We start from the raw sequence: 15,524 nt of genomic DNA on the forward strand, positions 1-15,524 counted from the left end.
CCGTAACCACGTGTCTTCTTAAGGTGGGCAGGAATTTACCGCTAGACCAAGCTTCATGAACTTTATATATTTTTTGAGAAATCGTATTTATCCCTACAACCTTGTAGACTTGTATGGGGTGTATTTTTTTACAATTTAAGTCACAGCTTAAACTTTTTTATGTGAGAAAAAAAACTATAATAAAAAAATTAAATTTGAGTTTTTGTGAGAGAAGACATTGTAATAAATGAACTTAGTTGTGAAAATAAGTCTTAAATGAAAGCTCTAACCCAGTAAAAAAAAATTTGTTTTTAGGTAAAAGTTTTGAAACTATAAAAAAGAGAAAAAAAAAGTTCAGCAACATAATCTGTGAAAACTACAACTATAGACCTGGGGGTTTGAAAAATGGAGCCAAATTGAAAAATCCTTCCACATCAACTGGAACATTAAGAGCCTGGCGAACAGACTCTGGTGTGGCAGTCTTTCCCTTCCAAGTGTTGAACCATGGTCCACCTCCAACCTCCGCCGCTGCCATGTCGCTTGTAACGTCCAAAATAATCTACATAGTTTACCAAATCCAGCGTGTGTTAAAAATCATCAAAGCAAAGTGTATTTCATGGAAGTACAATAGTGACTAGTAAGATTACAAGCTTTTCTAAAAGATGTTTCACTGAATGGCTACCACTAAAGAGCCAAATTGTACTCGCCAAACACAGGCATTAGAAGAAAAGAGAGCAAACAAGTTGGGGAGAATTATTTCAACATTGTTATACTCGGAAGGGGGAAAAACATAGAACATGTACCCATCACATTAAAAATGCACATACCTATCTGACTCGTATAGGATCAATCCCAAATATGCCCACAAGGCAGGCAAGCAAACAATAAAAAGAAGGGCATTCATTTCATTTGGTCTCACGCTATTAAGTGGCAAAATCTTGATCACCGAACTCTTCCTATTTGAAAAAAAAGCTCTTTGAACTCCTAAGATGGTTGTAAAAAGATTGAGATTGCCAACAGACATCCAACTTTGGCTGGCTTTTTCATCATGAGACCTTAATTTGCTTCAAAAGACTAAAATACCCCCAAATAAATCAACACCCTTTTTTCTTCTTCATCTTCATCTCCCTCACTTGCAGACCAAAAATTGCAGCCCCTAAATCTGAGCCTAAGCTCGACCTCCAAAAAAAGAAAGAAGAAAAAAAAAGGACACGATCCAAATGATGACAGATTGGGGAAGAACTTTTGAACCAAGCCACCCCATGGCCTGCTGCGAGGCCTGCACCGTGATCCCTGCCCCGTCACACCTCCTCCCATCGACACCCAGCCTGTTGAGCCTCTTCTATTGCCCACTCTCTGCCCAGATCCCGTAGGTCTCAGAGATGCCCTTGTCACCCCTCCTCCCATCTCGTGGACTTAGTTCCTTTGCTGCTTACCCCCTCCAACCACCACACACACACACACACACACACACACACACACACACACGTGTGTGGAGTGTGATGAAAATTATGTATTGAGAAAAGAACTTGATCAAACAAACTAAGCAGATAAGACGCCGGTGTTTTTTTTTTTTTTGGGTCATAAGTACTAGTCAAAAGATGCTTCACTTGATCCAAAGACCTAAACCAAGATGACAACAGCAGTAACAAGAAGAAAAATGAAAACGACGATATCTAGTCAACAACAATAAGAACAATAGTATAAATTGATAATGATGACAATAATAACAATAGTAATAGTAATTATGACAGCAAGAATGCTAATGATCATAACAGTAGTATAGAAAAAGAAGAAAATATTTCAAGTGGGAGAAAAAATGCACCTTCCCCTTACTCCCGTCAAATTTTCGCTCCCAGATTTGCAATTTTAATACAGCAAAACAAGTATCTTTACAAACCGGAGCAAGTCCAGCTTCTGATGTTGGAGCGCGTAATGTTGTACCTGAATGCTGGGTAGTTGCCTCCAATTCGACCTGCTCGTAAACAAGAAACTACATCTGTTATTAGACTGATGTTAACTGTGATATCTTCAATGAAAAGCTTAGACGTAATTGTAAGCTTGCATCAACGGGTAGACTGATATGTGTCCTTTTGCTTCCACGAGTATTATCAAAGTGTTTCTACTTTAGATTCAAAGGGCAGTGAGCTTTTTTAAATATATAAATATAAGCAAAAACTTTATTAGAAAGAAACAAAGAAAAGGTCTAACCATAATAAAACATGAAAAGCCCAAGAAAAAGGAATAACAAAACTGAAAGCAAGAAAAAAAAAAGGAATAAAACATCAAAGAAGCAGACTTAGGAAAAAAATCTAAGATTCTCTCATTTTAAAACCCTTTACCCTAAATGACTTTTTCTTCTCTTGATAGTCGTTCATTTTTTTTTCTTAAAATATTAAGATCTGCCAATTTTTCTCAAGAACCCGAAGCAACAATTTTCACTGACTTCTGAGGCAGTATTCAATTATTTATTTCTAGTTCAAAGGGCACCGAGCACATGCATTGGAATTGGGCATGTGCAAATTCAATCTGCATAGCTGATGGCCCGTTCTCCATTTCCTAGATATGTCTTTTTTTCTTTTTCTTTTTCTTTTTTTTCCATCTTAAATCCAGATTAATTTGTGTGCTTGTTTTAAATTCAGATAGTAGTTTTTTTTCTTTTCTTTTCTAGGTCGTGTTTCTTTCTTGATCGTTGAGGGAATAGTCCCTCTCTCTGTTTCTCCATGTTTGTTGTGAATGAATAGCACATTTATAATAAATAATTAACCAGTAGTTAACAAATAATTGCAGGAATGGAAGTACAAATCTTTGCAAGTTACAGAACGTAAAATCTACTCCAACATAAGGTTATAGTTAAACAAGTTTCCGTACCATGTGTGTATTGTTCTCTCCAGCCAAATGCCAGTAACCCCAAGAAGCAATTTCCCAACTCACAACACCATTCCATGGCACAAATTCATAAAATTTTCCACCATAATGGACTCCAACCTGCATCCATGTATCAGCATAAACGAACAAACTCAAAAACAATGAGACTACTAATTTTGTTAAAAGTATGCTAATGCTCTCACTTTTCAGGAAAATTGCTACACAAGTTTCAATGCATATTATAATTGAAGCAGTGACTAGCAAAATTGGTACGCAAAAGAGCAATGGTTTTTGACCTCATTGTTTAAGAAAATAAACGTAAATACCATATTCTTGAGAAAGATCGCAATACCACTTCCATTCAACAATAATCTGACTGAAGTGGACGAAAAACAACACATGTGCTTAAAAAAGTCAGGTTCGTTATTGCACAGTTCATATCCCTCCTTTTATCATTTCTCTTTAATAACAGCTTTCCCTTCATGGAAAATATCTTGAAAAACTTAAAGATCTGAAAATATTGTGGGAAAAGTACGGAGACCATTAGTAGATGATTTTCACCAATGCAGCATTTTCGAAAGTCTCTGTCAGCCCAGGTATTTGCCTATATCCCCCAGCTGCAGTCAGTGCAACTTCTCCAGTGGCGCCTTCAAAAACATTACTTTGAACCTGCAGTACAACAGCAATAAGCAAGGATGCAGACGTGAACACGATTGCTTGCGTAGTATATAAATGATGACATACCCATAAAATATTAAATCTCCAAATAAAGACACTTCACCATGAAATGATACAATGTAAAAGAACATTGTTAATCAGGTCATTAAGAAAATGGTGGTTAGAAAATTTTTCTTAATTATTCTTTGTTTCAGTATCTAGCAGGCAATATTTCTTCCTCAATAGACCTGTGTTCACAGCAATAACTTACTGAGAGGCCAGAGGAAAGAAACATCACCAGTGTCACCAACTTTTCATAACACTAATTGCAAAACTTTTTTGAACCCATTTCAGCTGATATCCATGGGTGGATAAGAACTTACCCAAAACCATTTTCTAGGAAAAGCTCCGCCCCAATTCTTTTCACAATAGGAAGGGGCATTTTCAAACTCAAACCTTTCACCATCCCACTCTATCCAACCTGAATATAAATTTGAAACATGAGGGAATGTTGTCAATAATGTAAGCAGGTGAACACACAAACTTTGGGTAAGAAAGGCAGATAATTGTCTCAACAAGAATTGTAATAGAGTTAAAACATCGCATTTTATAAACAAAAAAAGAGGATAGGGAGCTCAACATTGCAATAGTATGTCCTCAAAAGATGAAAGCTATGGAAAAAATAATACAGGATAATTAATTACACTTATAAGTTGATAGCAACATTTTGGTTGCAACCAGCACAAAATCAATAACATATTTGCAGCCAGAGTGCCATAACTTTAAAAAGGATAAGAAAAAAAAAAAGAAACAGAAACAGAAACAACAGAGAAAAAAAAAACCAAAAACAAAAACGAACAAAAAAGAAAACAAACAAACAAAACACACAAATCCATTAGCTATAACCACCTCTCTCTCTAAGGATGCACATCCATACACAGTCGCAACAACACTGGCTTCACAAACTCAAACTCATATTTACAATGTCGACGGGTCAAAATAGCAGACTTGGATCCAACAAAAAACTAACAAGCACAGTAGGATATTACAGAAATTCTCCTTGAAAAACAAAGATATTAAAAACAATCGAGTAATGTTAAGAATTTCACTAGGTGAGACTAGGGAGAAAAGCATGTGCCTGTTGATAATCCGCCTGCCATGCATATTTGCCAATGGGGTTCAAATACAGGAAATGCTGCGAGCCACCCTGCAGTAGACTTTTGTTTGGAGCCAACATCACCCCAGCCAAAAACTGGGCGCGTGCTGTACTCCCAACGAGCAGTCTTCACAACATCCACATAATCTGACCTGTCGTCAGAAGCTTGTTAACATGTAAAATTGACTAAGCAGACAAAGTTCAAGATAGTTACAGCAGAACGTTCTGTTGCAAAGCACAAAAATGGAAACAAGAAAGGTATACCTGCCATCGTCACAAATGAAACCTTGGTTCCAAAGTGGGGTGACTTGAAAACCTTCCACCACTCTCCTATTGAATTCCTATTCAGCACAACCCATGCCATATAAGAAATATAATACATACATACGTACATATAAAACTAGAGAACCAAAAGAAGAAGATATATCAACCTGAGGAGGAAACTCTTTGTTTGGAGGCGTCTGTCCTTTTTCTGCTGTAAAAGTATTCCCCAAACTCAGTTCATGCCTACCTATGCAGCAAAGATCATAAAGTAGCGTCAGACTCGATAGAGTTACACAAAAAGGTAATTTCATCTTTGCTAAAAAAATATTAAACGGATAACAAAGAAATGAGAGATTAAATTGGACAGAATAGAAGCCCAATAGCATCATTATTTTGAAATGCTAAAACATCAATTCCCAAGTTTTACTGAGTAAATGGATGGGAGTGCACAGGGAACAAAATCTACATTAAGATTTATAAGACCAAGTAAATAACTTTTAGAACACATTACAATAACATTGTTTCATTACAGTAACACTGAGTCACTGAGAGCTTCCAATAAACCAAACTTAGAACAAATTAGGAAAAAGTTCATACTTCCCCAAAAATTCTGAGATTCTTCAGAAAATTGACAGATATACTTGTCATAGGCACCGAGAATCTGTGCACCGACTCCGGTGAATCTAGGCCCATGCTGCGCCACTTCCCAGGGCGATAGTTTCCGGCGAAATGCAGGGTTCTCGACGGAGTACATGAAGCAAAAGCTCTGCTTCGTCTCAGGAATCGACACCTTGAAGTACCATCCCTCGAAGAATTTCCGCGTGGTTCCATCGAAATGATACCTTGCAATTAAACCAAGTTCGCCTCAAACCATTAGAAAAATCCTACTAAATTCTTGATTAATTGTCTCACTTTGCACTTTCCATTACATTCCGTCAATTTCTCTTTTCTTTTCCTCACAATTCCAAACAATCAAGTTCATGACTTCAAAAAATTGAAATTCAAACTACAATCTTCATAACCTAACGATGATTGAATGTATTACCCGCTGTGAGGAGTTCGAAGGTCGCGATTCGGAGGGGTCGGAGTGTAAACAGGACTGACGGAGGGCGATTTCTCTTCGTCTCTACGAACTTCCGAAACGGAATCGGGCGCCGACGATCGGAGATTCGTCTGAGAACGGAGCTTGGGACGGCCAGATTGGGGCCAAACAAAAGAGTGCTTGGGACGATTACAGAGCCGAACACTGGAAGTGGATTTAATGGAGGAAAACCCTGGGTTGATGGGATGAAGATGGTGAAGCTCGCGAGGTGAGAGAACGATTGCTTCCATGGCGGTGCAAGGATTTTTTTTTTATTTTTTTAATGATGGCGGTGTTAGTTTTGAACCAGGCGTTAAAGACAAAGCTTGAGAGGAACGTTTTTGTGCATTTCACCTTCTGGCGTGTAAATAATTGGTGGACGAGAGCCGACAAATGTGTCGACTTTTTTTTCTGAAATTATTAATTTTCAACTTTAAAAATCTGAATTAATGATGTAAAAAATTACAAAATACTATCTGCATTTTATTAAAATATATATTTCAGTCATTTTTTAAAGACAAAAGTATCTTTCTATTTCACAAAACACGTACAAATTCCTCCTTTTTGTCAAAAAGGTCAAATTTAATTAAAGAATAAAAAGACACAAATTGTTCTTATAAGAAAACTAAAAAAATAGGAAAAATTTTCAGATTTTCCTAAAAAAAAAGACAAGAAAAAATCATACTGGCAAAAGCATGGGGGACGTTTCTTTGTTTAAAGGGCACTCATCGTATACAACAAAATTTAAACACACTTTAAATATAACAAAATTTTTGAAATATTATACTAATAGAAAATTTTGATATCATTAAATTAATTACTACATCATTATATAGTGAAAAATGTGATATCATTATGATAATAATTATGTTATTTTTGGCTTTTTTAATATTTTTAAAATTTTACTAAATTTTAATTTAAGGTGTAGAATATTTTCACGTGGAATATTTATCTCTGTTTTTGTTTTCTTTATATAAGATTTAGTGAGCGGCATGTGTTAGCTTCTCAGGGTTTCCACACACTATTGAATATTGAGCATGTTGTAGCTATTTCAAGATTTTATATCTCTTTATTCGGACCGATTTGACTTGGATATAATATGCGTCTTTTTCTTTAAAAAAAAAAAAAGAAAAAAAAAAAGGGTTAGCGGCAAGCAAATCCTCCGTTGCATTCACGACCAATAACTACCACTATCCCGACGGCAGGAGACAACGGGTTTTCCCCTTGCAAAGCAACTAGGATTAGAATTGGTGTCAAAAAATGACATCAATCAATAGAATTCAAATATCAAAATTTAACAGATTTGTTGCTTCATGGTCTGTTAACTGATGTGTTGTCCTTGATGCGCTTGTGCTCTTCATTAGATGTTATTTTTATTCCTAGAAGACAAAATTATTTGGCAGTAGATGTTTTATGTAAGGTAACATTTGTTTTAAAGATTCTACTTGATTTATAATCATGGTTCTTAATTTTATTATAGTATTTTTTTCACAAAAAATTTAAATTTGAAAAATTAGAATAATGAACTATGATTTTAAACTCATAAACTAAACGTTACCTAAATAGGCTAGAACCTAGAGCCATACCGGTTTTAGGACAATTTTCTCTTAAGGAGGTCCTCCTGATGTGGTGACTTATGGCTTGTTCGGTTGCATTTTTGAGTTAGGGTGACTTGAGTATAGATCTTGAGTTGAGTTTGAGTTATAACTTGAGTTAAAGTTGTAACTTGAGTTTGTGTTTGGTTGTGTACATTTGAGTTATAATTTGTGTTGAGAATTTATTTGAGTTTGTGTTTAAGTGGGTAAAAAATTGAGTTTGTATTTAGATAGTATTCTTATAAAAATTCAATGACAATGGAAAATTTTAATAGGGTATATGGATGAGGTTTTGTTCATATCTTCGTTGTGAACGCATAGAAAAAAATCCTTTCAATCAGACTTAAAACGAAAAAATTATGATATTTTAAAATGAATAGGAGTAAAGAGAAAATATTATTTATTAATTTTTTAAAATTATGGCTGAACTTAAATAAAGGTGAATCAAAAGGTGAAGTTGAACTCAAAAAATCCAGCAGAACTCAAGTTTTTACCTGAGTCTTCACTTGAGTACGTGCTAGACGAACACTAACTTAGGCTCACTTCCCAACTTGAGCTTGGTTTTTTGAGTTTAAGACCCAAACGAACACACCCTTAGTTTCAATAAAAGTCTTTATTCAGCGAGGGGAAAAAAAAAATTCACATATATTTTTATTAGTGTTAAAATTGTTAAATTTAACATAAAATTATAATATATATATTAGAAAGTGATTTTCTGAATGCAAGTGTCAAAATTTAGGCTCCATTCTTTTTATAGTTTGAATCATAACTCAAATTTTTTATTATAGAGACTCTGATCTTAAGCTGAGTCTAGAGGACCAAGTTGTTAATCAATTTTTAAGAACGGAGGGCAGTTGAGTTTATAACTTCAAATTTATGACATATGCATTAACAACGCAGTTGTAATATCAAATAACCAAATAATGTTTGACAAATTAAGTAATTGATAAAAATATATATAATAATTAATGAGATTATAATTATCACACTATGTCATCACATTTATATATTTAATGGGTAACTATCAATAAAAACACGACCGTTAAAAACTCGTCCACACATTTTAATCACACTAAGCAGAGAAAAGCATGTACGAAATTACTAACTTAAGCATTGGATGGATGGCTTTGAATTGCTACCAACCCATTGCACTACGACAGTGAGATACCACTCACGAAAAATTTGAATGATCTTGGAGCTTGACAAGTCATTAGACATCCAAAGTCCAAACACAATTATTGAAATTCCGATATCAACAAAATCACCATTATACAGTGCCACAAGAAAATTAATGAGAAGTATATATGAACAAGATTTTTGAAGAAAAGACAAAATGTACAATGAGATTTTAATAATTTACTCAATCAAGCAAGCTTCAAGGCATCAATATGATCCCTGAGCCGTCCTTTGAACTTAAAAACTGCCCCTCCAAACAAAAGTTTCATCCCCAAAGCAATACCAAGAACCAAACCCAATTTGAGATTCATTTTTGCCTCCTCAAAGTACCAAGAAATAATTGGATAGACATTGAGCAAATCGATTGCAACGACAGAGAAGAGTCCTATGAAGAATGAGAGTAATAGGCCGATGGAAGCGAGAGAGACGGCGAGGAGAAGGAGGGTGGCGATGAAAGAGCCATGGAGGAACGCAAGGAGGAAAAGCTCCAAGTTGGACGCCATCTAGTGGAGCGATGGTTGAAGTAATGACATTTGGTTATTAAAAGAAATAAGAAGTTTAAGAGTAGTAATGAAATTTGGCTATTAAAAGAAACAAGTTTAGGCGTTTAAAGTATAAGATTCATGCAAAGATGAAAAAGGAGCATTTTGGTAATTGTTTAAAGGAGGAATAAATGTTTGGGATCTTGTGGCTGTGCATGCAAGCAAAGGAAGAATTCTTATTCTATGCTTGGGACATTGGAAATTTAGACTGCCTTGAAAGAACAAAAAGTCTGTAGAGAAAAAGACGAATTGAGATGAAAACAACCCAAAAAAAATCGTCGACAGCAGGATTCGAACCTGCGCAGGCAAAGCCCAACAGATTTCGAGTCTGTCTCCTTAACCACTCGGACATATCGACACTCCGGTTATAAATGACCTTAATTTTAATTTTAGTGTGTTGTTAAAATTGGTTTCTCAACCATTAATACATATTTAAATAACTTAGAAAGCTTGAATTATATTAATTGATCCCATCTCATAAAACAGAACGTTTTACTTTTTTATAGAAAATTTCAAAGAAATCTCATATGTTATGTTATTTTTTTTAAAAAAAAGAAGTTGTTCGTGAAAATTGCAAGTACACAATATACATACAAGTAATAAAATGATAAGTAAAATATAATTCTCACGAGAATTACGTCGATTTTAATTAAGTACATAATGATGACTTGATAGTATTGACATCTATAATAAATTTTGACCATAGAGGAAAAAAAGAAGTATTATTACATCTACAGATAAAAAGGTTTTTTTTCCAGCCAAAAATAATAATAATAATAAAAGGTCCTTTTTTTTAAGTTTTTAGCCAAAAAAAAAAAAAAAACTTCCAAGGCTTGAACGTAAACGAAACAAAGCAAACCGAAAACAAGTTTGTCCTTCCCTCCCCTCCCCGCCGCCTTTAGTATTTACTAGTGGATTACCCGTGCATTTGCACGGGTACATAATAGTGTAATTAACAGTAATTTAAATAAATAAAACGTATAAAAACACACACACACATATATACCTGTTTATAAGTTGTTGTACATCTGTAACATGTATATATATACACATATTTATTTATATGTTTACATTTGAACATAAAAATATACATACTTTTTTACATATATACAGAGACTTATTCATGTAATCATTTCTTTTTCTTTTCGCTTGTCGTTTCTTCTGAGCTGCAGATAAGAAGGAAGAAAATAAGGAAATAAATATTATTAAATTGTAACAATTGTTAATAAATGTGTTCATACTTATTAAAATATTTAATATAACATATAACACATAATTTTACCTGATTTGTTTTCTTTTTTTTGATGAACTTGCGAAAGAGGTAGATTCATGAGGGACTAAAACATACTGAATTAGCTTTGAAACTGATGATGTTTATTTTGAAGACTCAGTTGTTATAGGTGGTAAATACAACTGAGGTTGATCGTCGTTGAAAGTCTTCAAAATAACTTTATCAATAAAAGCTCCCCGAGTCCGAAACTGTATGACAAATATTTTTGATATTCCTCTTATTTCCTCTAAAATAGGAGGAATCATGTAACAATCAGTGTATCCCTCATCATAAGTAAGTGTAGAGCAAGTTTTGTTAATAAGTGACTGCACAGTTTTACCGAACATTACAGCGTCTGTTCTTCCGATGTTATCTTCAATTTGTATATTTATTTTGTACCTGTATAAGAAAATTAAATTATATTTATTGTATTTGTTAATAGAAAATTAAAGCGCTTATTTTTTATAATAGAATTTATTACCAAGTAAGTGGCATTGTAGATAGATATCCATCGGTGTCACACCACCATGATGTTCCAAATTCTTGTACTTGTCTGTAACACTTTGTGCAGGCATAGTAAAACCATCCTTGATGTGTATATAAGTCAATTATAGTTGCTCTAACTGTATATTTTGTTTCCTATTATGTAGAAAAGGGAACAGTTTAATTCAATATATATACATATATTATTTAATGGACTATATTTATAAACTTTGTACCCGATTTTGGAATGCATCTAATGCTCGTAATTTTGCGATGGTAATGCGATTTGTGTTTTTTTGGTTTTCTAATGATATTGCTGGCCTCGCTGATGTAGCAACGTAATCCAAACTCTGAATAGAATGATGAAATATATATAAAAAGAATTTGTTTTATGTCAATAAATGAAAATGAGAAGATACATATATGTCAACATTGAGAAAAGTGAGTATTTTTTGTTATACCTTTGTTTAATTCTTCGTGTTTCTGGAATTTCTGGATCTAAAAAGTAAAAAGTACCAGATGTGTTTGATAAATAAAGACCTCCTGTAATAAATAGAAATTTGTAGTTAGTTTTGTAAAAAATTAGAATATAATATATTATAATATGAGTAATAACTTTGGTACTGTTTGGCTGCCATTGCTGTAAAAGCAATAACAATTTAATGGAAAACATGATTATAAATATTTAAATATAAATATTTTTTATCAGTTATTATTATAATAATAATTTCTATTGTATTTATCTTATGTTCTGAATCGTGAAACTTCTTCTTTTGACAATTCTTTCATTGATAGCTGATTCTTCAATACCATGGAAGGATATGAGTCGACCAATTACATCTGATACAAATATTACATATATAATCAATTAGTTTTAAGAATTATAAAATAAGAAATAATTGATTAAAAATTATAAGTAAATAAGTAATAAAATAAACAAACCTGAGAGAATATCGTTTACATCGATCCTTTGAGTAATTTGATCAAATTCGACAAAAGTAAATTTTTGTCGAGGTATTTCAGGCATGTCTTCAGGAACATGTTTGAAAATTGTTGCTCTAGCTATCTGCAACATTGCCACATGAGGAACAATTTTATATCTTGGTTTGTTACGATCGATGAAGAAGTTATTAATTTCATATATATTTTCTTCTTCAATTATTTGACTCATGTAGTCAACATCTCTTGATCGGATAACTGCATGTATTGCTTCGTGCTGTAAAATTATAAATTACATTTTCTATTGTTATAAATTGAATAATAAGTGTATATATTTCTATATATTTATAATTATATTATGTATAGAAAGAATATATTTGATTACCTCTTCATCAACCAACAGTATATCAAGACTGATAAGTTCTCCTGTCTTGTAGTCTACATTTCTCTATAAGCGACATATTCGAGCACGAATAGTCAAGTGTGTTTCACCAGGTTTTAGGATTCTTATTGGTGCAAACATCTTGTTCAAACTGAAAAATAATATAGAAAATATAAGAATTCATAATATATAAATGGAAAAGAATATTGTATTATAATAATTTATAATAACACTTTAAAAATCATAGGATGATTTTACAAAATGTTATAAAATTATATACATTATAAAATAATAATGGTATTATAAAATTTTAACAATGTAAAAATAAAGTTGATAAAAATGATATTTCGTATATTGATTTAATTATTTAATTATAATATAATAAAGAGTAAATAAGTTAATAGTTATTAATATTATGTAATATTTCTTTATACACAATATTTTTTATATAATTTGGATATTTATTTATTGATTCATGTATTAAAATATTTAAACATTTTGGTGATGTAACTCTTGATAAAGCTACGTATAATTGTCCATGAGAAAAAACTTCATTCTCTAAATATATACCAATTTTTTCTAATGATTGACCTTGACTTTTATTTATTGTCATTGCGTAACATATTTTTACAGGAAATTGTCATCTTTTTAAAACAAATGGCCATTTGGATTCATTTATAGTTAATTCTATTCCAGGTATATAAACTTTAATATTTGTATCAACAGAATTAATAATATGACATTCAATAATTCTATTTGTTAATTGGGTAATTATCAATCTAGTACCATTACATAAACCTTATGACTGATTAAGATTTCGTAATAACATAATAGGAATTCTGATTTTTAATTTTAATTCATGTGGTGGTAAATTATTAAAATTTAATATGTGTAAAAATTCAGGAGGATATAATAAATTTAATTCATCAAGGTTTCCAGATGAGAAAATAATTGTATCGTAACTGTAATAAATTTTCTCCTCTGTAGGTATTAAAGATAACATATAATCATTTATTTCATCTGTTGTTTTATTTCTAGGTGCTACAATTGCACGATTTTTTATATATTTAATATTATCATAATTACTTTTAAAATCATCATTTACTATAGTGGAAATATGTTCAATCAGATTTTTATCATATTTTATCAAATATTGTTCAGGTATATTAATCCAAGTAGCATCTTCGTTTTCAGGATCTTTTATTCCATTAAGTGTTCCATTTCCGATATTTAGTATCCAATCAGAAAATTTTTTAATTTCAGTTTGTTCATCAATAGAACTGTTTGGAATTTTTAATCTCATATTTTCTGTCAATGTTAGTACACGAAAATATGGCTAAAGATAAGAATTATTAATACTTGCATTAATGATGTTTTCTTTTGTGCCTCCTGGAATAACATGTAAAATTTGTCTAAAATCACCACCTAAAATAACTGTCATTCCTCCAAAAGGTTGACTAAAGTTATTTCTCAAGTCTTGCATTGTTTTATCTAAAGCTTCAAAACAGTATTTATTATTCATTGGCGCTTCATCCCATAATATTAAAGTTGTTTTCTCTATTAATTTTGTTAACTGAGTATTTTTTTTAATTTGACATGTTGAAAATTTGTCAACTAAAAGAGGAATACGAAAACGTGAATGTGTTGTACGACCATTTGGTAAAAGTAATGATGTTATTCCAGATGATGCAACTGCTCATACTATTTCACCTTCTGATCTAATTTTGTTAATAAGTGTATTCCATAAATATATTTTTCCTGTACCTCCATATCCATATACGAAAAATAAGTTATCGCAGGTTTTTTTAAGTGATTTTAAAAATTTCATTGTAAATATAATATTGTTCATGGTTTAAATTATTTATTAAATTTATATTTTCTTCTTTTAGTTTTTTTTTATCATAATTAAGTTCTTCTCTTAAAAATTTATTATCTAAATCTTCAATTAATGATCCTGTTGGAAGTGATATGTTAAAATTTGTTAAAGAAGATGCATTTAAATTTAGTAATTTTTCTAAATCGTATAATACAAAATTATATAACTCATTATCTGGGATTTGAAATGTTGAATTGTTGAATAATTTTTTTAATTTATATATAATATCATCACACATTAAGTTCCAGTGATTTTCTAATAACTTTATTGGGTCAGATACATTATAAAATAATAAAATGGTAGTAAAAAGTTGACGAAGTTGAGTAGATGTTGACCAACATGATGCTTCTTCAATTGATTCATTCCATTCCTTATCATCTCCTAATAAACCTAATGCATGACAGGCTTGTTGATATGTTGGATAAATAGTATTATTAATTGTTCGAATTGATTCAAAACTTGTTGCACATTTTTTATGATTTAATAGTAATTTTAAATAAAATAATTCACCACAACTGGGAGGAATATGAAACATTCTTTCAATAGTATGTCCATTTTGTCGTTTTGTCTAAATTCTATCTTTGTGTTTCCAAACCCATTTTGTTAGAAATTCTATATAAGTAAGTTCTCGAGCTTTTTCATGTATCTTATTAATTTCCATCCATTCAGTTAGCGTTGTTTTTTTGTTATGAGGTAAATTAATTATATTATGTAATTGTTGATTTTTATTAAATGTAATGTTTTGCATGTTTGGTAAATGAATTGTAAGTCGTTGAATAGCTGGACTTCTATGATGTATTGGGTTTTCAAATAATCTCCAAATTGCTTCATAGGGTGTAATATATCGACAATTAAGATATGTTTTTATTTCATCAATTTCTTTTGTATTTATTTCTTTTGTAGTATCTGTAATGTTAATATCTTCAATAATTGCTCTTATTCTGTCTGGTCCTTTTGTTAAATATTTAAATAAGTATTTTATGAGCATTGATTGAGAGCATATTTCAACATTGATGTGAGCTTGATATTTTATACATAATGTACGATTATATGGCACAACAAATCTGTTATCAAGTTGTCTTCCTTCTTTAATAGTATTCAAAGTAGATTCTCTACATCGGTAACTAACAAAACCATTTTCTTCTATGCTTGTTTCATTTTTATATTGTTTAGGGAATTTTTTTGTACATGTTGAGTTTTTCATACATGGAGCATTTGTTTTTGCATATCCACATGGGCCATGTATCATAAAATCA

The 15,524-nt window shown here is 31.6% G+C and overlaps 1 protein-coding gene and 1 non-coding gene across 2 annotated transcripts; both read right to left on the reverse strand.

The window, feature by feature from the left end:
* Positions 1 to 241: 241 nt before the first annotated feature.
* Positions 242 to 6,348, reverse strand: LOC21390653 (tocopherol cyclase, chloroplastic). The gene is made up of 10 exons (XM_024168076.1): positions 5,970 to 6,348; positions 5,522 to 5,766; positions 5,092 to 5,171; positions 4,925 to 5,001; positions 4,643 to 4,812; positions 3,888 to 3,985; positions 3,409 to 3,516; positions 2,851 to 2,967; positions 1,805 to 1,954; positions 242 to 538 (listed from the first exon to the last, which is right to left on the reverse strand). The coding sequence occupies exons 1-10, from the start codon at positions 6,254 to 6,256 to the stop codon at positions 362 to 364; spliced, it is 1,509 nt and encodes a 502-aa protein (XP_024023844.1). The 5' UTR covers positions 6,257 to 6,348; the 3' UTR covers positions 242 to 361.
* Positions 6,349 to 9,594: 3,246 nt separating this feature from the next.
* Positions 9,595 to 9,676, reverse strand: TRNAS-CGA. Its single transcript has one exon. It is a non-coding gene; the product is annotated as a tRNA-Ser (tRNA).
* Between the last annotated feature and the right edge of the window lie 5,848 nt (positions 9,677 to 15,524).

Source organism: Morus notabilis, unplaced genomic scaffold (assembly GCF_000414095.1).
Source record: "Morus notabilis unplaced genomic scaffold, ASM41409v2 Scaffold733, whole genome shotgun sequence".
In the NCBI taxonomy this organism is placed as follows: Eukaryota; Viridiplantae; Streptophyta; class Magnoliopsida; order Rosales; family Moraceae; genus Morus; species Morus notabilis.